The following is a 24,032-nucleotide window of genomic DNA, read 5'->3' on the forward strand; positions in this document are numbered from 1 at the left end:
AGGTCTGCTCACAAACTTGTCCAGTCTCCTTTCCAAGCTACCCAAGTTTTTAGACTCTACAACCCAACTCGGTACATCATCAGATGCAGCATTCTTCACCTGACCTCAGCCGGACTATAAATACTCGCGTTCCTTCCACCCCAGGTAGTTCTGTTTGTGACTTGAAAAAGCCCACTGTGTGGGCGAAACGTAGTCAATAAAGGATCACATTATACTGCATTTGTGTTTATATTGCCATTGTGTCGGTATTTTATACCATTTATTTCCATGTCACACCAGTGGAAGTAGGTCATGCTAAATGGTTGTTCAAGTAGCAGAAGACTCTCCCCATGGTGTTGGTGTGTCAGCCGCAGCAACACCATTAGTATCTTGATATAGATTACGTATTCTCTAACTTATTTGCTGAACAACTGTTTACGTTAATCTACTTCCACTAGTGGGCCATCATGCAACAATAACTCTAACTATTTCCCCTCACTTTTTCTCAAGTATATATGGTCTGGCTGCATGCTTATTCTTTAGGTTTGAGGGACTAACCATCTACTTCCAAGGATGACGGACTGGCTACCTACTACCTAAGCTGACGGTCTGATCACGTCAAAACTACTACAACTGATGTCTCCAGTGTTACGATTGCTCGTATTCAACTGAAGAACACTGTTATCTAGGTGATGCGTTTCTGTAAGATGGATTCCAAAGTGCTGCACATCTATCCTGTTCACCAGCTGTTTATATTCACCTTGTCATTATATATGACTCGGCTATTTTTTCATATTTTAAAGCACTAACTTCTTTATACTTTAAAGTTTGTCAGTTACAGAATTTTTTTTTCCTACCATAACTAAAATACAGAAATGGAAAAAACACCTTTACAAAACAACCTTTTATCTAAATAACTGTTACTATCTGTTATATTCTTAATACATTATGATCTTAACTTGTCGATACATTCCCTAACAAACGTTTTTATATGCACTACTGTTGACAACAAACCATTTAATTATAAATAACAAATTTAATTTTCCTAATATTAATGAATATCTTCACCATACAATTTTTAAATTTAGCTATGCTATGCTTTCGTTATTTATGGACAAGGAATATTACATACAATGATACAATATGATTTAGCAATCAGTGCATTTAATCCATCAATATTACAGTGTTTTAACATACTTTAACCTTGAATAACAAAAAGGCACAATACCGTGACTGGAACGATACACAAATAACCCACACATGAAAGAGAGAAGCTTACGACGACGTTTCGGTCCGACTTGGACCATTGACAAAGTCGTCGTAAGCTTCTCTCTTTCATGTGCGGGTTATTTGTGTATTTAACCTTGAAGTATGTAATTTAAAGTATCATTTACTTAAAGGTTACTAAGATGTATTTTTTCAGTCTTCCTCCTGGATTTCTTGAATGCCAACCATTTCATTAGAAAGTTAATGGATTTGCATAATATAAAGTCTATTGATGACACAAGGGTCATTATAGTATAATAATAAGATATTATATCCCATATAGTATAATAATAAAGTATTAAAAGGACCCCAATGGAAATAAGTCCCGCTGTCGGACTTTTTTGGGTTATCCCAGGTTCTCTATACAAACTGCTATGTATGATAATCTATGTAACTGTATTTATGTATACCTGAATAAACTTACTTATGCAGCATGTTACCAGTACACTGCCGATTAAACATATCTTCAATTCTTAAAACAAGACTGAACGTAAGCTCTCAGTCTACATAAAGCTCATGATATATATAGACAACAGAGAAATAGGATTAAAATGTCACACCAGTTGGTGGACAAACCCAAACCTGGGGAACCAGATACAGACTTGAAGTCTGTATCTGGTTCGATATTCTACATGGGGATCTTATTTTTTTTCTTGCTATTATCACATGCATCTAAAGTATCTAAACTTAATGTTATCTCTGCCAGTTATCTCTCAGAGCTGTCACAATGACATATGTGGTGGACAACATTACAACAAGAGAGAACCAAAATAAACAAATTAAGCTAACATATGAACATTCCTGCCGTCAGGTCTTGTCAGTGTGTTAGTGGATCCTTCCTATGGGTAACCTGCCAGAACTCACTACCCAATATTCCTTACGTAAGAGAGAGGATATTTTTATATAAGAATCATACGCTAGACAACTTAAGCGGATGAACAACACACACACACTAATAATGTAATTTCTTTAAAACAACGTGAGATTTAATTAAATTTACAATAAGTATCTCGCTGAAAAAGTATTAAAAATCAAAGTTTTACTGTAATTATACTATATAATTATTATATTATATAATTATTATAGTTATACTATAATTATGCACCCCCCTCCCCCACCCTATCGTGTGGTAACCAAATGAATGTAGTATTTAAGGGGCACGTCAGGTACCCTCTCTTCGAGTAACATGTTCATTTTTCCACTATAATCTACCTTGTCCATAATTATTATCGCATTTGCTTTGTCTGTTTCGTAAGGTGAAGTCCGGGATCTTTCCCTAATTCGTGGTATAATTTAACAAATCTTGGATAACAATTGTGTTGTAGAGGTCTGAACACAACTCAGATCTCTACAACACAATTGTCCTCAAGGATTTGTTAAGTTTTAGAATGAATTAAGGAAAGATCCTGGACTTCACCTTAGGAAACAGACGAAGCAAATGCGATAATAATTATTGAAAAGGTAGATTATAGGGAAAAAATAAACATGATTATAAGAGACAGGGAAACTTAAGAGCCTCTTAAGTCTACTGATTTTGTTGTATGACCTTCAAACATGTACATGACATGTTGTGCATGATAACATGACATGTCGTGCATAATATCTTGACGGTAGTTAGACTGACTAGAATCATTATTTTTCTGATTCAAGTCTGTGAAAGTGATTTAAGTCTGAATAATTTTTGTTATTAGGTTGATCATATAAAGTCTAAATTTATTCGATTAATTCTTTCACTGTATGAGATTTGGCTAATTCCTCAGCTATGTCAAAAAATTTAAAAAGAATTTACAGAAAATGGACTTTCAACTTAATTCATTATTAAAAAAAAATCTATTTATCAGTGACTGACATTAAAAAAGCCGATTATTGAATTAAAGATAATTTAGTGATTATACAGAAAGTTATTTATAATAATGCCAAATATAAAGGCAGCTAAATCTTTTAGGGATTATTGTTTTATATCTTAGGTCACTCTGACTTAAGAATAGCGGAGATTCGATTCTCCGTCCTCTTATCGCAGCCTTATCTCTCGTCAGTCAGGTTAATTTTGCGTGGAAATAAATCTGAACAAAAATTCAGTTTGCAAGACGAGAACAAAAGTATTTAAGTGGGTTCCTCTGTCAAGGTAGACACCAACACTATATATTCCTTGAGATAGGAAGAGGTTCTGTATATATAACATTACTGTCACAAGTTTTGTCAGGAAAATAACTGCTCTTCCCTACTACGTAAGCGATTACATCATTTTAAATTGCTATATGTGCCTTTCACACACAAAAATTAAAACTACAGAATAGAGTCGCCGGTAAACTGCCGACAAATTGTTTGTTACAGCTCACATGTGATCGAAACATGTTCACTTAAAGGCTCATCTGTCTTCGTGTTTAACTCCATTTATAAAACAGTCAACCGATAGCGTTCATCCGTGTATGTGTTACTTGACAATAATATCGGCTGAACATATGCCAGCACACATGTCAGCTTTGGAATAATCGTGCTCGCTACATCTATGTCACTGTATACCAGTCAAGCGCTTGTCATTGTCACTACTGCTCGCATCAATCTTTCGTGTAGTGCTTACGTCAGCCTTTTCAGTGCTTGCGTCAGCGCATAGAACTCATTACACGTTTGTTCTATCATGAATTAGTATCTGTCAATTCACACTTTTTATGAATTCGACAGCAAAACTGGTGGAGTGCTTATTGTTTTTTAACACATCGGTCTCTTCCCACAGAGACATGATGACCCGATAAAGAAGAAACCCCTTCATTGTCACTCATTCCACCACTGTCTTGCCAAAGGCGTGCCGATACTAGAGTTCAAAAGCTGCAACATATCTCCATCTCTCCTCTAGGGTGCAGGCACTGTACTGCCTACTCCAGGACTAGTCTTGAATCCCGTCATTTGCCTACACTAGCTTCTATCACGCTCATGCACGCTTGCTGAAAATCTAAGCATTTCGCTCACAAACCTCCTTTACCCCTACCTCCAAACTTTTCTAGGACGACTACATATTAAGCGCCCTCCAAGTCACTCTATTTTCTTCTGTAAATGTCAGAACCACTTCAACAACCCCTCTTCTGCCCTCAGAATATAATTAATGTTAAGCGTGATGGAGGCGTGGTGGAGGTGTGGTAGAAGCGTGGTGGAGGCTTGATCCTCCGTCTACTGAGCACAAGACAGACATGCTACCTATTTGTATTCGCCTAGATTTCAGCCCTCAGGATAATACGTTTAGTAACCCTTAGTCTCCTTCCAGTCTCCAAGTAATAATAATCACATCACACACTGGCCTCAGATACGCCTTCTTCCATGCTTCACATCCATATAAGAACATTGGTACCATTATGCTCTCATAGATCCCCCCCTCTTTTCTTCCAGGGATAACATTCTATATCTCCACAGACTAGTCACTGTACCACTCACCTTTTTTCCTCAATTCTGTGGTTCAACTAGTCTCTCATAGACTCATCTGCTGACAAGTCCACTCCCAAATATCTGAAAACATTCACTTCCTGCATACTCTCTCTTATATAATATCCAACCTTCCACTATCTAAATTTTTTGTTATCCCTATCATCTTGCCTTTCCTATGTTCATTTTTAATTTCTTTCAGTTACATACCCTACCAAACTCATCCACCAACCTCAGCAACTTCTCTGCAGAATCTCCCAATAGCACAGTATCATCAGCAAAAAGCAGTTGTGAGAACTCCCACTTTGTGTTAGATTCTTTATCTTTTAATTCCACACCTCTTGCCAATAGCCAAGCATTCGCTTCTCTTACAACCCCGTCTATAAATATAACCATGCTGACATCACGCTTCCCTGTCTAAGGCCTACTTTTAATATAAAATAATCTCCCTCTCTCTCCTGCATACCTTAACCTGAGCCTCATTATCTTCGTAAAACGTCTTAACTGCTTTCAGTAACTTACCACTTATTCCAAACACTTGCCACTTCTGGCACATTGCTACCCTATCCACCCTATCATATGCTTTTTCCAAATTCATAATTACAACGAAAACCTCTTTACCCTTATGTAAATACCGTTCACTTATATGCTTTACTGTAATTACTTGATGTACAGAATACACGAATCATCTAGTTACAATTGTTTTAAGCTTTTTTCTAAAGTATAGCAATATATATAATGGTTTTAGTAAAACCTCTCGAAGTTCACATTATAAAGCTACTTTAGGGAGATGAACGAGAATATATCGTAACTAGACAGTGACTCCAGACCCAAGAAATGGTTGTTGACTCGTAATTACATTTCAGGTGTCTGCACTAGTAGTAAAATATCTCATAACTTTTAGCTTTTTTTTGAGAAAAGCGCAGAAAGAGACTATGCTACTCGATACAGGCTTGTTGCGGATCTTGAAACATTGTTACTGGTGCGCCAATAAGAAACAAAATGACTTGGAATTAGGTTATGGAGCGCGGTGAAGGATCCCGACGCTCTCAATGATTGCTTTGATCTACTAACGCAAGGAATAATTTCTAAACAACATCCAGTGTTAGCTAAAAACAGCCCTGCATATTTGTAGCTTATAACATGACTCCTTTGAATCGACACGTTTATTTAACATTTGATGAAATCTTTTCATCTTCTGTTTTTATCGAAAAGTCTTTACTGTCTATCAAATATTCCTACAAGAAATTTTACCCGAAAATATTAAAGTGTAACACATTGCTACTAGTAGTAGGTTGGTTATAGTAGTAGGTTGGTAGACAGCAACCACCCAGGGAAGTACTACCGTCCTGCCAGATGACTGTGAAACAAAAACCTGTAACTGTTTTGCATGATGGTAGGATTGCTGGTTTCTTTTTCTGTCTCATAAACACGCTAAGATAACAGGGATATCTTGCTACTCCTACTTACACTTTGGTCACACTTCACAGACACGCACATGCATATATATATATACATACATCTAGGTTTTTCTCCTTTTTCTAAATAGCTCTTGTTCTTTTTTATTTCTTCTATTGTCCATGGGGAAGTGGAAAAGAATCTTTCCTCCGTAAGCCATGCGTGTCGTATGAGGCGACTAAAATGCCGGGAGCAATGGGCTAGTAACCCCTTCTCCTGTATACAATTACTAAAAAAGAGAAGAAGAAAAACTTTATAAAACTGGGTTGCTTAAATGTGCGTGGATGTAGTGCGGATGACAAGAAACAGATGATTGCTGATGTTATGAATGAAAAGAAGTTGGATGTCCTGGCCCTAAGCGAAACAAAGCTGAAGGGGGTAGGAGAGTTTCAGTGGGGGGAAATAAATGGGATTAAATCTGGAGTATCTGAGAGAGTTAGAGCAAAGGAAGGGGTAGCAGTAATGTTAAATGATCAGTTATGGAAGGAGAAAAGAGAATATGAATGTGTAAATTCAAGAATTATGTGGATTAAAGTAAAGGTTGGATGCGAGAAGTGGGTCATAATAAGCGTGTATGCACCTGGAGAAGAGAGGAATGCAGAGGAGAGAGAGAGATTTTGGGAGATGTTAAGTGAATGTATAGGAGCCTTTGAACCAAGTGAGAGAGTAATTGTGGTAGGGGACTTGAATGCTAAAGTAGGAGAAACTTTTAGAGAGGGTGTGGTAGGTAAGTTTGGGGTGCCAGGTGTAAATGATAATGGGAGCCCTTTGATTGAACTTTGTATAGAAAGGGGTTTAGTTATAGGTAATACATATTTTAAGAAAAAGAGGATAAATAAGTATACACGATATGATGTAGGGCGAAATGACAGTAGTTTGTTGGATTATGTATTGGTAGATAAAAGACTGTTGAGTAGACTTCAGGATGTACATGTTTATAGAGGGGCCACAGATATATCAGATCACTTTCTAGTTGTAGCTACACTGAGAGTAAAAGGTAGATGGGATACAAGGAGAATAGAAGCATCAGGGAAGAGAGAGGTGAAGGTTTATAAACTAAAAGAGGAGGCAGTTAGGGTAAGATATAAACAGCTATTGGAGGATAGATGGGCTAATGAGAGCATAGGCAATGGGGTCGAAGAGGTATGGGGTAGGTTTAAAAATGTAGTGTTAGAGTGTTCAGCAGAAGTTTGTGGTTACAGGAAAGTGGGTGCAGGAGGGAAGAGGAGCGATTGGTGGAATGATGATGTAAAGAGAGTAGTAAGGGAGAAAAAGTTAGCATATGAGAAGTTTTTACAAAGTAGAAGTGATGCAAGGAGGGAAGAGTATATGGAGAAAAAGAGAGAAGTTAAGAGAGTGGTGAAGCAATGTAAAAAGAGAGCAAATGAGAGAGTGGGTGAGATGTTATCAACAAATTTTGTTGAAAATAAGAAAAAGTTTTGGAGTGAGATTAACAAGTTAAGAAAGCCTAGAGAACAAATGGATTTGTCAGTTAAAAATAGGAGAGGAGAGTTATTAAATGGAGAGTTAGAGGTATTGGGAAGATGGAAGGAATATTTTGAGGAATTGTTAAATGTTGATGAAGATAGGGAAGCTGTGATTTCGTGTATAGGGCAAGGAGGAATAACATCTTGTAGGAGTGAGGAAGTGCCAGTTGTGAGTGTGGGGGAAGTTCGTGAGGCAGTAGGTAAAATGAAAGGGGGTAAGGCAGCCGGGATTGATGGGATAAAGATAGAAATGTTAAAAGCAGGTGGGGATATAGTTTTGGAGTGGTTGGTGCAATTATTTAATAAATGTATGGAAGAGGGTAAGGTACCTAGGGATTGGCAGAGAGCATGCATAGTTCCTTTGTATAAAGGCAAAGGGGATAAAAGAGAGTGCAAAAATTATAGGGGGATAAGTCTGTTGAGTGTACCTGGTAAAGTGTATGGTAGAGTTATAATTGAAAGAATTAAGAGTAAGACGGAGAATAGGATAGCAGATGAACAAGGAGGCTTTAGGAAAGGTAGGGGGTGTGTGGACCAGGTGTTTACAGTGAAACATATAAGTGAACAGTATTTAGATAAGGCTAAAGAGGTCTTTGTGGCATTTATGGATTTGGAAAAGGCGTATGACAGGGTGGATAGGGGGGCAATGTGGCAGATGTTGCAAGTGTATGGTGTAGGAGGTAGGTTACTGAAAGCAGTGAAGAGTTTTTACGAGGATAGTGAGGCTCAAGTTAGAGTATGTAGGAAAGAGGGAAATTTTTTCCCAGTAAAAGTAGGCCTTAGACAAGGATGTGTGATGTCACCGTGGTTGTTTAATATATTTATAGATGGGGTTGTAAGAGAAGTAAATGCGAGGGTCTTGGCAAGAGGCGTGGAGTTAAAAGATAAAGAATCACACACAAAGTGGGAGTTGTCACAGCTGCTCTTTGCTGATGACACTGTGCTCTTGGGAGATTCTGAAGAGAAGTTGCAGAGATTGGTGGATGAATTTGGTAGGGTGTGCAAAAGAAGAAAATTAAAGGTGAATACAGGAAAGAGTAAGGTTATGAGGATAACAAAAAGATTAGGTGATGAAAGATTGAATATCAGATTGGAGGGAGAGAGTATGGAGGTGAACGTATTCAGATATTTGGGAGTGGACGTGTCAGCGGATGGGTCTATGAAAGATGAGGTGAATCATAGAATTGATGAGGGAAAAAGAGTGAGTGGTGCACTTAGGAGTCTGTGGAGACAAAGAACTTTGTCCTTGGAGGCAAAGAGGGGAATGTATGAGAGTATAGTTTTACCAACGCTCTTATATGGGTGTGAAGCGTGGGTAATGAATGTTGCAGCTAGGAGAAGGCTGGAGGCAGTGGAGATGTCATGTCTGAGGGCAATGTGTGGTGTGAATATAATGCAGAGAATTCGTAGTTTGGAAGTTAGGAGGAGGTGCGGGATTACCAAAACTGTTGTCCAGAGGGCTGAGGAAGGGTTGTTGAGGTGGTTCGGACATGTAGAGAGAATGGAGCGAAACAGAATGACTTCAAGAGTGTATCAGTCTGTAGTGGAAGGAAGGCGGGGTAGGGGTCGGCCTAGGAAGGGTTGGAGGGAGGGGGTAAAGGAGGTTTTGTGTGCGAGGGGCTTGGACTTCCAGCAGGCATGCGTGAGCGTGTTTGATAGGAGTGAATGGAGACAAATGGTTTTTAATACTTGACGTGCTGTTGGAGTGTGAGCAAAGTAACATTTATGAAGGGATTCAGGGAAACCGGCAGGCCGGACTTGAGTCCTGGAGATGGGAAGTACAGTGCCTGCACTCTGAGGGAGGGGTGTTAATGTTGCAGTTTAAAAACTGTAGTGTAAAGCACCCTTCTGGCAAGACAGTGATGGAGTGAATGATGGTGAAAGTTTTTCTTTTTCGGGCCACCCTGCCTTGGTGGGAATCGGCCGGTGTGATAATAAAAAAAAATAAAACATTGCTACTAAACAAGAAAATATTTTTTTTTAAATAAAACTGCATACGAACATATACAAAATATCTGATTCCATATAAAGACTTTTTTCGACAAGATTTGTGTGTGTTGTCAAAGCCGAGTCGCAGTTGGTGGCCTCGACTAACTTATCAGTGACAATTTTTTGTTTTCGTTACCTTAAATTATTTAATAGATAGCGTCTTCAGAGTGTGTATTAAGCTTATATTCTCTAGAGAGACGAAAAACTAAATTATTAACGTTTACAGCTCCACATCAAGCAAGGTCATATAGTACTCCAGTATTACATTATCCAGTATTACATTATCTAGAATTTATAGACAGAATATTATCCTTATTATTGTAACCAGAGGAAATGCTCAGCCCGTAGGGGGTCATACAACGCATGATGAATGGAAGATAATCAGATGTGATCCAAGAAAGGGGAGAATAGGTTTAATTCCTTGGACAATAGTCCCATCATCAGCCTCAAGGCACCAACTTTAAGAAATTTCAAGGAATTTCGACACTGCGGCTTTTATATAACAAAGATTCGTTCACCTCGATGAAACAAAATAATGCACGAAAGTTCCTAATTTCATTAGTTAACTTAGGTTTCTGGGACTCACAGAGGCAACTTTATTTCAAGTTAATATAAGTAAGTATTCTCAAAATATCGTCTCTAAACATTAAAAGGGAAAACAGTACACAGGAAAATCCATAAAAAATATTTTAATTATATGTAAGAGTAATTCTCCTCTTCCATGAAGGTCTAAGGAATATATTTCACATGAACAGAAACGAATATGAAAAACACAGTGATGTGATTACAATATATTATCCCTTTTTTTTCTCTCATTTATAATATTTTTTAGTGCTGCTTTTTCTCCTCACACTCTATAATTCTAATTACTTATTTTAATGTAAAAAAACCTTGGTTTTTTATTTGCTGTCATGCAAGACAAAGTCATCCACGGCGTTTATTTGACAAAGATTTTGAGCTCATACACACAACCTGTATATTTCAAAACATTATATTTTTTTAAGAATACTGTTCTCTATATATTTTATTGTTATTTTCTTCTATAAAATTATTCACATTGTAGATTCCTTTTTTGATACGTCGTGTTTTGTATTTTGCAGGCAGACATCGACGAAAAGACAATGCACGGTAAGTCCTCCCGACTTGAGCTGAACCTCGGGCTCTTTCAACGTTATTAAAAACACTTTTCTTTATTATGAGTTTAGCTTTTTTATGAGAGGCAGTTCGAGGGAGGTGTTCATGCGAGCGGTACAAAGTAACAAGGCAGTTGGCCCTCAGTGTTAAGCCTGTATACTGCAGACCCAATGAGTGCAATTTGCATTCCCAAGTACCTATTTACTGCTAGGTGGACAGTGATGGTAGGTATTAGGAGACTTGCACCTAATCTTCTCTTGCTGAAAATTGAACCTGGAACTCCGGTAGTGAGCCAAGTGCTCCTTTTTCTCTTTAATACGTTATTTTTTTAGTATTTAGTTACAGATGTTGACACAGATAAACCGGATATAGGAGAATCTTTGTGAAGACGTTTTGGTTCGACTTGACCATTAACTAGCCACACTAACACTCGATGGTAAGGGAGCCACTATATATGCTGACTCCCTTACCTTCGTGTGTTAGTGTCTAGTTAATGGTCCAAGTAGGACCGAAACGTTGTCACAAAGTTTCCGTCTCCTATATGCGGGTTATATGTTTATTGTTCCATTCACAGTGTTGTGTCTTTGTGTTCTTTATAGAGGTTTATCCTACTCGGGTTTTAAGCATTTTCCTTCCTGAAGATGGGAGCTTCAACTGTCAGGGAAGGGAGGGAACCTGTACCGGAAACCCTATTAATGGCCCGCTAGTGTTAGTGACAACCAGACCTGCACTATAATTCAGGTGTACAATGGCTCTCCTCCTCCTCCTCCTCCTCCTCCTCCTCATCCTCCTCCTTCTCCTCCTCTTCTTCTTTCCCCTCTTCTTCCCTTCTACCTCACACGAGAAGTAACAAAGCAGAGACAAAGTGTATCATGAGAAAAATAACGTAAACCCCACTAGACACAATGATTTCCCAACAATATCTCGTTACAAATTGCATACATATTAATATTAAACATACTATTGTATAAAAAATTACAAGAAATACATTAGAGACACCTGTGACATTTTAGAACGATACTGTATATATTTTTAATCAAGTTTTGAGGTTTGCTGTTACGTGGAAAGTGGCGATAAATTTTGAAGGCTGACAGGCATCACCAGCGAAAATCTTTCCGACAGTAGATTTGCTCTTCCTACTGAGTTTGGTAATGTTGGCAAACAAGGCGAGAACAGTTTTCATGTCTGTTTACCTTGAATGACAACAATGACCTGTACAGAGCAGATAAACCTTTAAAAGGTACTTGTTAAAACATATAGACAGAGAATGTGAAAATTTATATGGAGTATATTATGTGTAAGATCGTTGCGATCCACAATAATGTGTGCATAGTGTATCGGAGTTAATAAACTAGGAATTCACGTGAGAGAGAATTTTTATATATGAAAATGTACATAAAAATAATTATAAAGAGAATATATTTCTAGCTTTCAGGTTCTGGACCAATTAACAAATATATCTGAAATCTTTTTTTGTCTGTGCATCCCGTGATGGTTCATAAAGAGACATGCGCCGGAATTTATATACGAATTTTGATAATTTACGTAGCACAGTGATGCATCGATTATTCAGCAACTTTGTCAGTCGAAGATTATATATACTTGTCATACATCCGCAAGTTGCAACTATCAAGCTATTGACATGAAAATCAACAGTATTACACAAGCTAAGAATTCACTCGTCAGTTAAAAAGAAGTCATTATTTAAATATCAAAGGACTATCCCCTGACATTTTTTTCTAGATTCTGTCATTTATAAAACCTCTCTTGAAGCCAAAACGGCCGAGGCCACTGACACACTATGAAACATAAATGATACAGAGAGGACCAAGAACACCCATAAGTATTTGACCGAGAGAATTAATCCCACATTTATAAGTTTTGTATTAAGAACCGTCAAACACCCACAGCACTTAAATGCTCTGAAATATACTGTTTATTGGTATGGCCCCCACTTCCCAAGAACAAAGCAATGAAGGGCTTGTAAAAGGTCAGGATGAAGCAAAAGTTTACTTCAGACCATTCTGGATGTAGCAACCACTGCCTCAGCCTTCCGCAGCTCACATCCTGGGATCTCAACATGGCTGCCACCAAACGACTGCCACTTCCTATCGTCAGGAGTGAAGACAGGTGAGCCACATCTGTTGCATCTGAGCCACAGGGTGATTGTAAACAATTTTGTGTATAGGAGAGCATATCGTAAGTTTTTTCTTCTTTTATGATAAGGTACACATGTAACAATAATAATGTACGTAGGGGTGCACATGTTACAATGATTCCTCCAGATAGGTCACCTGCGATGATGATTTATGTAGTGGTGTACATGTCGCGATTATTTGTGTTGAGGTGCGCATGTCACAATGTTTTGTGGAGAGGCGCGAGTATGTCGCAATAACTTGTGTAGAGGCACGAGGGTAACAATGACTTGTGCAGAGGAGTGCGCTTGTCCTGACGATTTTCGTGTGAATACTGTCGGAGTCTGAGAACACAAAGGGTAAAGGGAAATCAGCACTTTCAACATAATAAATTGCAATGAAAAAAACTAATTAATGAAAGAAAAATAATAAATGACTCAGTAAGCACGCATCTGAAATATATTTCAGTTCCTGGATATTAAATGAAAAAGTTAAGGTATACGAGGAAAGTGAATGATGGACCAATACGCGAGTGCTAGACCTGGCACCTCTCTTAGAAAAGGTTTAAAGGAGTTGAGGTAAAAGTAGCTGAGGAAAAGAAAATAGTGTAGGAGATCGTGTATAGCTGAAAGCATGATAGTAAATGACAGGCAAGAAAATGAATCAGTGACGGGGCTAGAAGAAAAGAGAAATGTAATGAAGGAGAGAGGAATAGCATTATTTTACTAACATTTGTTCCTACACATTATGTGTTCTGTAAAGGTGTTATTAGAACGCTCTTGCGATACAAAAGTCAGTTTTCCATAAGCATAACAAAATTTATCTGCACTGTTTATGAAATTACGTGGCATCTTTGTCCAAATTTGACTAGAAAAAGTCAATGTCAAAAATCAAGCTCGAAAAAGAGTTTGACTCGTGGGCACTGTATGACTTCCGAATAAAAACAAAAACAAACAGTGCCCAAATTAAAGTTGCATAATTGGTGGTCCATCGCCCCCCCTCTAAAAAAAAAAACTGTCCCGATATACGTAAAACTAATGTCTGTTGAGACCATTGAATTAAAAATAACCGGATTTCCCTTCGAAATCCGGTGAATATTATTGCTTTAGTTCAGCACACCAGTCGTCCTCCATCTGACGTTTTCCAGTCGATTTTATAGCTAGTCATGAGGTGGACAATAAGAGGGACAAGAGAGTGAGGGGCGAGAAAGTGAGGGAAGACAAAGTGAGAGGAGAGAAAGTGAGGGGAGAGGAAGTGAGGGAAGAGAAATGAGGGGAGAAAGAAAATGAGAGGAGAGATAATGAAGGGCTAGAGAGTGAGGGGCTAGAAAGTGAGGGTCGAGAAAGTGAGGGGTGAGAAAGTGGGGGAGAGAAAGCGAGGGAGAGAAAGTGAGGTGAGAGAAAGTGAGGGGGAGAGAGTGAAGGGCTAGAGAGTGAGGGGCTAGAGAGTGAGGGGCTAGAGAGTGAGGGGCTAGAGAGTGAGGGGCTAGAGAGTGAAGGGCTAGAGAGTGAGGGGCTAGAGAGCAAAGCCAGAGAAAATGAAGGGGCAAAAGAATGAGGGGAATGCGAGAGAGAGAGGACGAGAGAGAATGCTGGGGCAAATGAGTGTGGGAGTAAATGAGGGAGAGCGAGGAGCGAGTGGGTGGTTGAGAGAATGAGTGATTGGCAGTTGATAACAGGCGAGCGAGTACAGATGGTGATTTTTTTCGCGTTAGTTTAGCTCAAGGTGCTCACGATTGTGTGACTAGTAACGTCAGTGTTCCTCTCCCACGCACCTGATGATGTGCTTGGCGCAGCCCAGGGTGGCCGGTGGCCAGTATGCTGGTCAGGGTAGTTTTGTCTGGGCAGTCTTATCAGGAAAGTCTTGGCCAAGTTGTCTTTGCCGGGTTGTCTTGCTTCTTTCCATTTCAGCTAACGTGTGCAAGCTTCATTCGATTGTTTCTTCTGGTTGTGGCATTACTTCGAGTTTGAGAGTTGGTTTTGAGGCTTTTTATGCTGAAGTGATCAAGGTTCCAGGAGAGAAACGTTTTCTGATAAATATGTCCTAGTGTTTTTCTAGACCAGCTTGTCGGTATTTATTACCAAGGTTTATACCATTCCTTGACTCTACCAAACTATGGTAGACGCCAGCTTGTAACAAGGAAATGTATTAAAAATGTTCTTTCACAAATCATACCACGGGCGGGGTTAGAACCCGCGGTCAGAGAGTCTTAAAACTCCAGATCGACGCGTTAATCGCTGGGCCAGCTGGCTACTATAAAATTCATCCAACTGGATATATTTATACACCATAGGAAGGGTTGCATAAGCACCACTGTGACCACAATTGCAAGTTTTTTACAGTGGTGCCTATGCTAACCTTCCTATTGTGTATAAATATACCTAGTTGGATGAATCTTATTGTGGCTAGCTGGCCCAATGGCTAAGGCGTCGGTCTGGAGCTTTAAGACTCTCTGATCGCGGGTTCTAACCCCGCCCGTGGTATGATTTGTTTGCAATCGTGTCATTACGATTTCGTGAATCATGTTCTTTCACAGTTTTCCCCCTATACTTTTTTATTTTATTTTTATTTTATTTATTAATTTGAACATGATACATAGAAGTATAGAGAAATACAGTGGTTTAGTGTAACATGCCAAAGCCCCTTGTATGCAGAGCATTATGGGCAGGCTTAAAATTAACTTAAGATTAACTAAGCAATGATATATTCAGTGAACATTATTGTAAACAAATAACAATTAAGCACAAATGAGTATTTCAAAGACAGGTCATATGGTCATTTACTGTGTTGCTGAACATTCAGTAGAAAGGAGTATTCTGTTAGGTAATGTAATTAAAAATAACAAGGTTTGATTTGGTCACAGGTTAAACATTTATGAGATACAATTATTCAGTATATATTTAGTTGAGGGTGAGTAAGTGATTTTTAAGAAGAGACTTGAATTTATAAACAGACAGTGTTTCTTTTATATTCACAGGTAATGAATTCCAGATTTTTGGGCCTTTTATGTGCATTGAGTTTTTGCATAGTGTGAGATGGACACGAGGAACATCAAAGAGTGATCTGTGCCTTGTGTTATGGTCATGTGTTCTGTTGAGGTTGGTAAGGAGACGTTTGAGGGGAGGGTTTATATCCGAGTTAAGTGTTCTATGTATGTAGTAGGTACAATAATAAGTATGGATGGTTTGTATAGTGAGTAGGTTTAAAGTTTTGAATATTGGTGGAGTGTGCTGCCTGTAGTGGGAATTTGTTATCATTCTGACTGCAGCCTTTTGCTGGGTGATTAGTGGTCTGAGATGGTTTATTGTTGTTGAGCCACATGCACAAATTCCATAGGTGAGATAGGGGTAAATAAGTGAGTGATATAGGGCCAGGAGGGCTGACTGTGGAACATAATACCGTATCTTCGATAGTATGCCTACGGTCTTGGAATTTTTTTTGGAAATTTGTTGTACATGTGTTTGAAATTTGAGTCTATTATCAAGGTGGATTCCTAGGAATTTTCCCTCTGTGAGTTTTGTGATAGGTGATCCGTTTATCATTATGTTAAGAGGGACATCTGTAGCTCTGTTACCAAACTGAATGTAGTAGGTTTTGTCAATGTTGAGAGTAAGTTTGTTAGTCATCATCCAGGTAATTTACTGTATATAAAGTGATACATTACATAATTAATTTTCAGAGAGTGAAATCTGTTATAATTTAATGTTCTTCATATTTTTTTATAGTCATAATTCTTGTATTCTGTTTAGCTTTATCATCTATTATTCAATATTTTATATAAATCGTTTTGTGTCATATTTATATAATTTATTATCTACCACATTTCACTTATATAATGTATTATTATCGATTAGGTAACAAATGGACTCCAATGGAGTTAAGTCACTCTGACTTTTATGGGTTATCGCAGGTTCTCTACACAATGGAAATAAGTCACTCTGTCTGACTTTTTTGGGTTATCCTAGGTTCTCTACACATATGCTGCTATGTATGATAATTATATGTAACGGTATTTGTGTATACCTGAATAAACTTACTTACTTACTTGCTGCTATGGGTGTTGGTTGACTGGTATGGGTCGCATCCTGGGACAAAACTGATCTAATTTCTCGAAAATGTTCAGGATAACAAGCGGCTTTCTATATAGCAGCATGTCATTGATGTCAGTTATGATCTGTATACTTGCAGTAAATAAAGATATTATTATATTATTATTACTTACATCAAAGTAAATAAACGTCAGTGACTGTATGCACCTCGTTTTCTTTAGAAGCGATTATAGAAAACGTACCAATATTTTGCTGCTATCATGAATACCTGAAGTAAATTTGCATAAATATTTAATTAAATTTAAATTTACGTATATGTCCATTTTCAATTGATTTATATATTTTTCAGTTACTGCATTTTGAGTAATGTTAACGAATTGTGTTTGGCAAGCCGAGAATTATCCAACAAAGCCAAATAGGATTGTTTCCAATATTTTTTTTAATTAAAATTTAATTCAGAGCTAAAAAATCAAGGTTATGTATACCGAGGGGTGTATGTCTCTCACAGAGGATATATACTTTGAGGGGTGTATATTTTTCAGCGTATATGCTGAGAGTTTAGATTACCATCACGACAAGTGGCTCATTACTCGATAAACTAAAATTTTCCTCTCACATTCCATTACAGAAAATAAAAAAAAAAACATTAAATTTGCAAGGCTATTTTTTGGATCACAAGTATTTCTTGATCAGTCCAAAATTCTAAGTAGAAATTAGTATTAATCTAGTAACATGAACTGGGAGGATGTAAGGAAAGTTGCCGATTTTCTTTAAAAAAGTTAACTTTCACCGTCCCTACCCAAGTTACAGATTTTTTAATTTCGTTTGCATAGTAGGTTCTTGACTCCAAAATTATAATCAAAGTTACTTGTATCTTTGATTATAATTTACGGGATTGTAATTTCACTGGAAACTGTGCAAAATATCAAACATAATTAGGAAAACAAAACGAGAATGAAAACCCTAAAAGGCAAGTCATTGACATTCGGAAAGCTTTCTTTAATGTGATCATTAAGAAATGCTCATAAAAATACTGTGTATGGAGTCAGGTTCGTGTCCTCGGTTGACGCAATGCTGTTTAACGAAGTAATATATGATCATAAATGACACAACGTCGCCCACATCGTTAATAAACATAAGTGTTATCCAACCTTCCTCATGACGGTAGGTGCTAGGTAAGGAAAACAAGTTTATGTACATGCCACTAACATGACTCAAGAAATCGTAATGACACGATTGCAAACCAACCAACCAAACCGCGGGTTCAGTCCCGGCCGGGGGTATGGTTTGTTTACATGCCACTGTAGTAAACAAAAGGAAAAGCATGTCACGGACTGGAGAACATGAATATCTAAGAGAATAAGAAGTAATTTAGATTTACAGTCAGTTTTGAATTTAATTGGGCAAGATTGTTACAGGCATTATTGGGGGTATCCAATGTCCCAGGACCGAAATGTATAATATAAATGTTTTAAATGTACGCACTTATCTTTTTATCCATATTTTCGGTTTCGTTATATGGTTCTACTGCAGATATTTTCCCCGTTTACCGCAGTCCTATGCATATGGCATGTATATTCAGTGCTTTTCTTACCCTCCACTCTTTGTCCATGCCCTCTGCCTCTATGATCTGTCTTTACTATCCTCCTATTCTCACTTTTGCTATCTGTTCTTCTGATGTATTTACTCACGTTTAGATTCTCTTATCACAGTTTCTCGTATAACCTCCTTCCACACTATCCTTCTTCCTTCCTTTCACAGTATCCTCATCTATCTTCCCTTTTTCTCTCCCTGTAACAATACCTTCTCTCCAATCCATTCTTTCCTTTTTCCTCGCGCTCCTGCAATTCATTGTGCATTTATTCTTGCACAGAGTCTTACATCACATTATCTCAAACCATCCGTCCTTTCCTCAGTATTTACCTCCATGTTCTTCCCTTCCTCTCTACCTTTCTACGTCCTCACTCTTCACCGTTCCTCTAAATTTGAGCGCTTTTTACCTCTTGCTTGCTCTCGGCAGCCCTGCGTAAGGCGTTCGCGACATTCGACAAGACTAAGAAAGGCTACGTAGAAGCCAAGGACCTGGAGGGTATCTTGAACAACATGGGCACTGCCTTCGACCTGGAAGACCTCAACGAGACCATCAAAAGAGTCGACATTGATCGTGAGTGCTATTTATTTTGTGTAAATCAATCATATGATCATTATGGTAATTATATGAAGAAATATCAAGTAACTAAACATTAATTAAGGAATATTTATTGAAGTAATAATTTTGATAAGAGTGAGGTTTTAGCTAGGCATATTAATCTCTTAATCTGATATTCAAAGCTGCATCTGTAGCCTTCAGTGCTGCTAAATTCAATGACGTTTAAACTCGTGTCTGGGTTCGTCAGTGATAACAAGACAGTAAGTCATTGTATGAGTGAGAAACTAGAGCATCTGGAACTAAATCCCTCATACATGTACATCATTTATGCTAAACCAAATTCTCCATCTTTGAAACTATGCATTCCTTTTCGCATCCCTTCCTCCGTTTTCTCATTCACTCTTCCCCTTCAGCCTCTGATGCTGTACTGTACACACACACACACACACACACACACACACACACACAAGTCCAAGATACCTTAGCCTCATTTTCAAATTCATTAGCTTAGCCCCTTCCTAAAGCTGCCACCTCTAGCATCACCTCGCCACCACCTCTAGCAGCACCTCGTCACCACCTCTAGCAGCACCTCGTCACCACCTCTAGCAGCACCTCGTCACCACCTCTAGCAACACCTCGCCACCACCTCTAGCAATACCTCGCCACCACTTTTAGCAATACCTCGCCATCACCTCTAGCAGCACCTCGTCACCACCTCTAGCATCACCTCGCCACCACCTCTAGCAACACCTCGCCACCACCTCTAGCAATACCTCGCTATCACCTCTAGGAACACCTCTGTAAGCAGAGATTCTGTGTTACAAGGCAAATGAGCTTAATGAACGGCTGTGGACAACACCATGAAGACAAAATCTCACACAACATAGAAAATCTAATTAATAACAGAAGAAATATACTCAGTAGAAAAGGACAGAACATTAAAAGGTTGATTTCATTTGCTGCAAGCAATGAATTTCCTAATGTACATTGACCAAGTAATAACAGGTGGACCCAGGAGGATAGTGTGACTCGTATATAAGTCACTGCCAAGTGGCAGGAGACCAAGACGGGAATATATTTATATGCATCATCCATGAGACAATGATATAGATAACATAGAACAGTTGCTCTGACCGCTACGAGAAAGGATGCGAAGCAGTTAATACTTGGAAAATAGATTTGGAGGCAAGACTCAACACACAGCCTTGTTTCTCCGCTTGTTGCCAAGAGACGTGGTGAGTCAGGTTATTATAGGTTAGGTTTGGCTTGGTAAGGTTAGATTCTCGTCTCTTAATAAAAATTAAGCAATTATAATATATAAGTGCCAATAAGTGAAATACTACACAGAACTAATAATTTTTCGAATTGCGAACTGAAATAGGAACCCATCCAGCGCACTCTGCAATATTCGTTACCGGTTAAGCGTCATGTAACAGTCCCCCATCCCACTGTCATGGCCACTAGTTAAATACTGACTTAAATTAGGAGTATGTCTAATTGAACTCAGTATATGCCTGTCTACCTTCTTCTATTTGGCTGCCTACCTCCTTCCTTTCCTGACTGTGTGTCTACGTCTCTCCTTCCCTGACTGACTGTTTGCCTTCCACTTTCCTTATCGACATCCCTACCTTCTTCCCTGTCTGTCTGCTTGTCTTCCTGCCCGAATGCCTACCTGCTTGCCTTCTTACCTCTCTGTTTATCTACCTGCCTACCTCTTTCATCCCCTCCCTCCTTCCTGCCGCCTACCTGCCTGCCTTTCTACTTTCCACTCTTCTATCCTTCTCTCAAAATCTGCCCTCCTTCTCTCTAGCCTACCATCCTTTCTTCCCTGTCCTCCTCCCTCCGTCTGCCCTATGCTCCTTTCTTCCCTCCCTCTCTCTATCCTACCTTCCCTCCCTCTACCCTATCATCCCCTTCCTTTATCATTCTCCCCTTCCTCTATCATTCTCTCCCCTATCTCCCTGCCTTTCCGCTTCCCACTATCCTATCCACTCATCCTGTCCCTCTCTGCCTGCTTGTCTCCTACAGTCCTTCCCTTTCTTTCTCTATTATTTCCTCCATCTACCTTTCCTTCTTTTCTCCTTCTTGCCCATATAGCACTTTCTTTCACTTCTTGTTTATCTTCCTTTCTCTCCTCCTGCTCCCCTCTCTCTAACTCATTTCCCCTCTTCTGCCTTTTTTTCCACTCATTCCCCCGTTTTGCTTCCTTCTTTAACTCATTCTTCCTCCTGCTCCCTTCCTAAACTTATTTCCCCTCCTGCTTTCTTCCTGAACTCATTCTCCCTCCTGTTGCCTGCCCTAACTCATTTCCCCTCTTGCTCTCTTAACTCATTACCCTGTTCTGCTCCCTTTCTTCATTCATTCCTTCCCTCCTTACCTCACCAACATCCGATCTCTTGTCTCCATACCAAATGACTTCCTGCCTATCATTCACATCTGTTTGCCTTCCTCCTTCTCCACCTTCCTTCTCATCTACCTGCTGTCTTTCCTCCTCTCCTCCCTCGTAACCCTCCCTCCCTATCATCATCTCTCCCACTGATATCCTGAAGGGATATCTTGCAACAAGCTGCATCATTGATTATCAGATCGAACCCAGATGCGTCCATGATTAGTTGCAACAATGTACTTGCTAAGAAATATATATTTTCGTTGAGGAACTGGAGAGGGTGTACAAAATGGTAGGAAAAGTGAAGAGGGGAGAGAGAGAGAGAGAGAGAGAGAGAGAGAGAGAGAGAGAGAGAGAGAGAGAGAGAGAGAGAGAGAGAGAGAGAGAGAGAGCAGAGAATGAAGAGAAAGTAAAGGGGGTGGCGAGAGAGGGTGAGATGGAAATGAAGAGTTGGATGTAGAGTGTGGGTACTCGGTCAACATGGTAACTTGGACACCGTAGACTAGAGGGAGCTGGTGCATTCCACTGGAGTTGAGAGAGTAATATAAGAGTTCATAATCAGTCGAGGATACCTTGCATACCCGTAAGAGTATTTCATTTCGATAATAATTAATTAAATAATTATTTACCCTGTACCGCCAGAAATAATTTCAAATTGTTAAATATCGACTAAAATAATAGAATTTATAGTTTTGTTTATGATATGAATATATGTATGTGTGTGTACTCACGTAGTTGTACTCACCTAGTTGAGGTTGCAGGGGTCGAGTCCAAGCTCCTGGCCCCGCCTCTTCACTGGTCGCTACTAGGTCACTCTCCCTGAACCTTGAGCTTTATCATACCTCTACTTAAAGCTATGTATGGATCCTGCCTCCACTACATCACTTCCCAAACTATTCCACTTCCTGACTACTCTGTGGCTGAAGAAATACTTCCTAACATCCCTGTGATTCATCTGTGTCTTCAACTTCCAACTGTGTCCCCTTGTTACTGTGTCCCATCTCTGGAACGTCCTGTCTTTGTCCACCTTGTCAGTTCCTCTCAGTATTTTGTATGTCGTTATCATGTCCCCCCTATCTCTCCTGTCCTCCAGTGTCGTCAGGTTGATTTCCCGTAACCTCTCCTCGTAGGACATACCTCTTAGCTCTAGGACTAGTCTTGTTGCAAACCTTTGCACTTTCTCTAGTTTCTTTACGTGCTTGGCTATGTGTGGGTTCCAAACTGGTGCCGCATACTCCAATATGGGCCTAACGTACACGGTGTACAGGGTCCTGAACGATTCCTTATTAAGATGTTGGAATGCTGTGTGTGTGTGTGTGTTTGTGTGTGTGTGTGTGTGTGCGTGTGTGTGTGTGTGTGTGTGTGTGTGTGAAGTATATGGGAGAACGAACGGTTGACCTTGAATATGCAAATATATGTCTATACATATGTAGCCAAAGATACATGGTAAGACCTCCATGAGGGAAACAGTAACTGTTGTTCAAGCTGCTGTTATACACAACTTCCGACCCCAGAGGAATTTCGTGGCTGCCGTATCAGATCAAGTGTCTATCAGTCCTCTCAGTGAAGTGGAGATTTTTCCATGTCGTAATGACAACAAATTTTAAGGGGTACCTGGAGTTTACCTGGAGAGGGTTTCGGGGGTCAACGCCCCCGCGGCTCGGTCTTAGACCAGACCTCATGGTACATTCGCAGATTTTTGACTCTTCAAATTTAGCTACACTGTGTTCGAAAGAACTGGTTGTGGTAAAACTATAAAAGTGGTTCGAGCAAAAGTTACTGCTGCACAGACTTCTGCTGGAGGATCTGTGGCTTTGGATTCTTTCATTATTTCTAGCTTTTAGTTTTCGTGATCAAACCTCCACCATATTGCAGACATATTCACTATATGATTAAATAAATAGTCAATAGAATCATTAAAACCATTTTCATATTAGGGTTCCAAGTCATGAGTCATGACTCATTTGACGGCAAGAAAAATCTTCCTGCTATTTAGGTGGAAAAATGGGCTGCTGGGATCTCTCGTCATGAAGGTTTTAAAGCTCCCACTCCTTTCATTCTTCCTTCCCTCCATCCCACTCGTCTAACCTTTCCCTCTTCTTTTCTCTCATCCCCCCCTCCTTTCATTCGTTCTTAATTTTTCTCTTTATCGCCCTCTCTTCATCCTACTCTTCCTCAGTCTTCATCCTTCCATTCCTCTCCCATTCTTTTTTCTTTTTCTAAATTCTTTCCGTGCCTCCTTCACTTCTTCCTCCCCTCTCTTCCTCTCTCTTCACTTCCTTCCCCCCTTAACTCCTTCCCTTCTTTCCTTCTCCTCCTTCCCTCCCCTCTACTACACAGCTAACGTGCACTTTCATCTCCACAGACGACGGAAAGATCAACTTTGACAAATTCGTCATTATCGCCTCCAACTTCCTGCAGGAGGACGACGAGGAGACTATCACCAACGAGCTCAAGGAAGCATTCAGACTCTACGACAAGGAAGGTATGAAGAGAGATAAAGAAGGAGTTGAAAGAAGGAAGACGGCAGCTGTAGGAAGACAAGGATGATGGGAATACAGGGGAAGGTAGGAAAAACAAGTGAGG

At 39.3% G+C, this 24,032-nt stretch overlaps 1 protein-coding gene across 2 annotated transcripts in view; it reads left to right on the forward strand.

Annotated features, from left to right (window-relative positions):
* LOC128692125 (troponin C) overlaps positions 1-24,032 on the forward strand; it is an 81,424-nt gene that overhangs the window by 53,498 nt on the left and 3,894 nt on the right. For both annotated transcript variants that reach the window (XM_053781141.2, XM_053781142.2), the window contains exons 2-4: positions 10,694-10,721; positions 18,932-19,075; positions 23,812-23,931. In XM_053781141.2, coding sequence (XP_053637116.1) covers positions 10,694-10,721; positions 18,932-19,075; positions 23,812-23,931 — 292 coding nt within the window. The remainder of the gene's footprint in view (positions 1-10,693; positions 10,722-18,931; positions 19,076-23,811; positions 23,932-24,032) is intronic.

This window comes from Cherax quadricarinatus, chromosome 15 (genome assembly GCF_038502225.1).
Source record: "Cherax quadricarinatus isolate ZL_2023a chromosome 15, ASM3850222v1, whole genome shotgun sequence".
Classification (NCBI taxonomy): Eukaryota; Metazoa; Arthropoda; class Malacostraca; order Decapoda; family Parastacidae; genus Cherax; species Cherax quadricarinatus.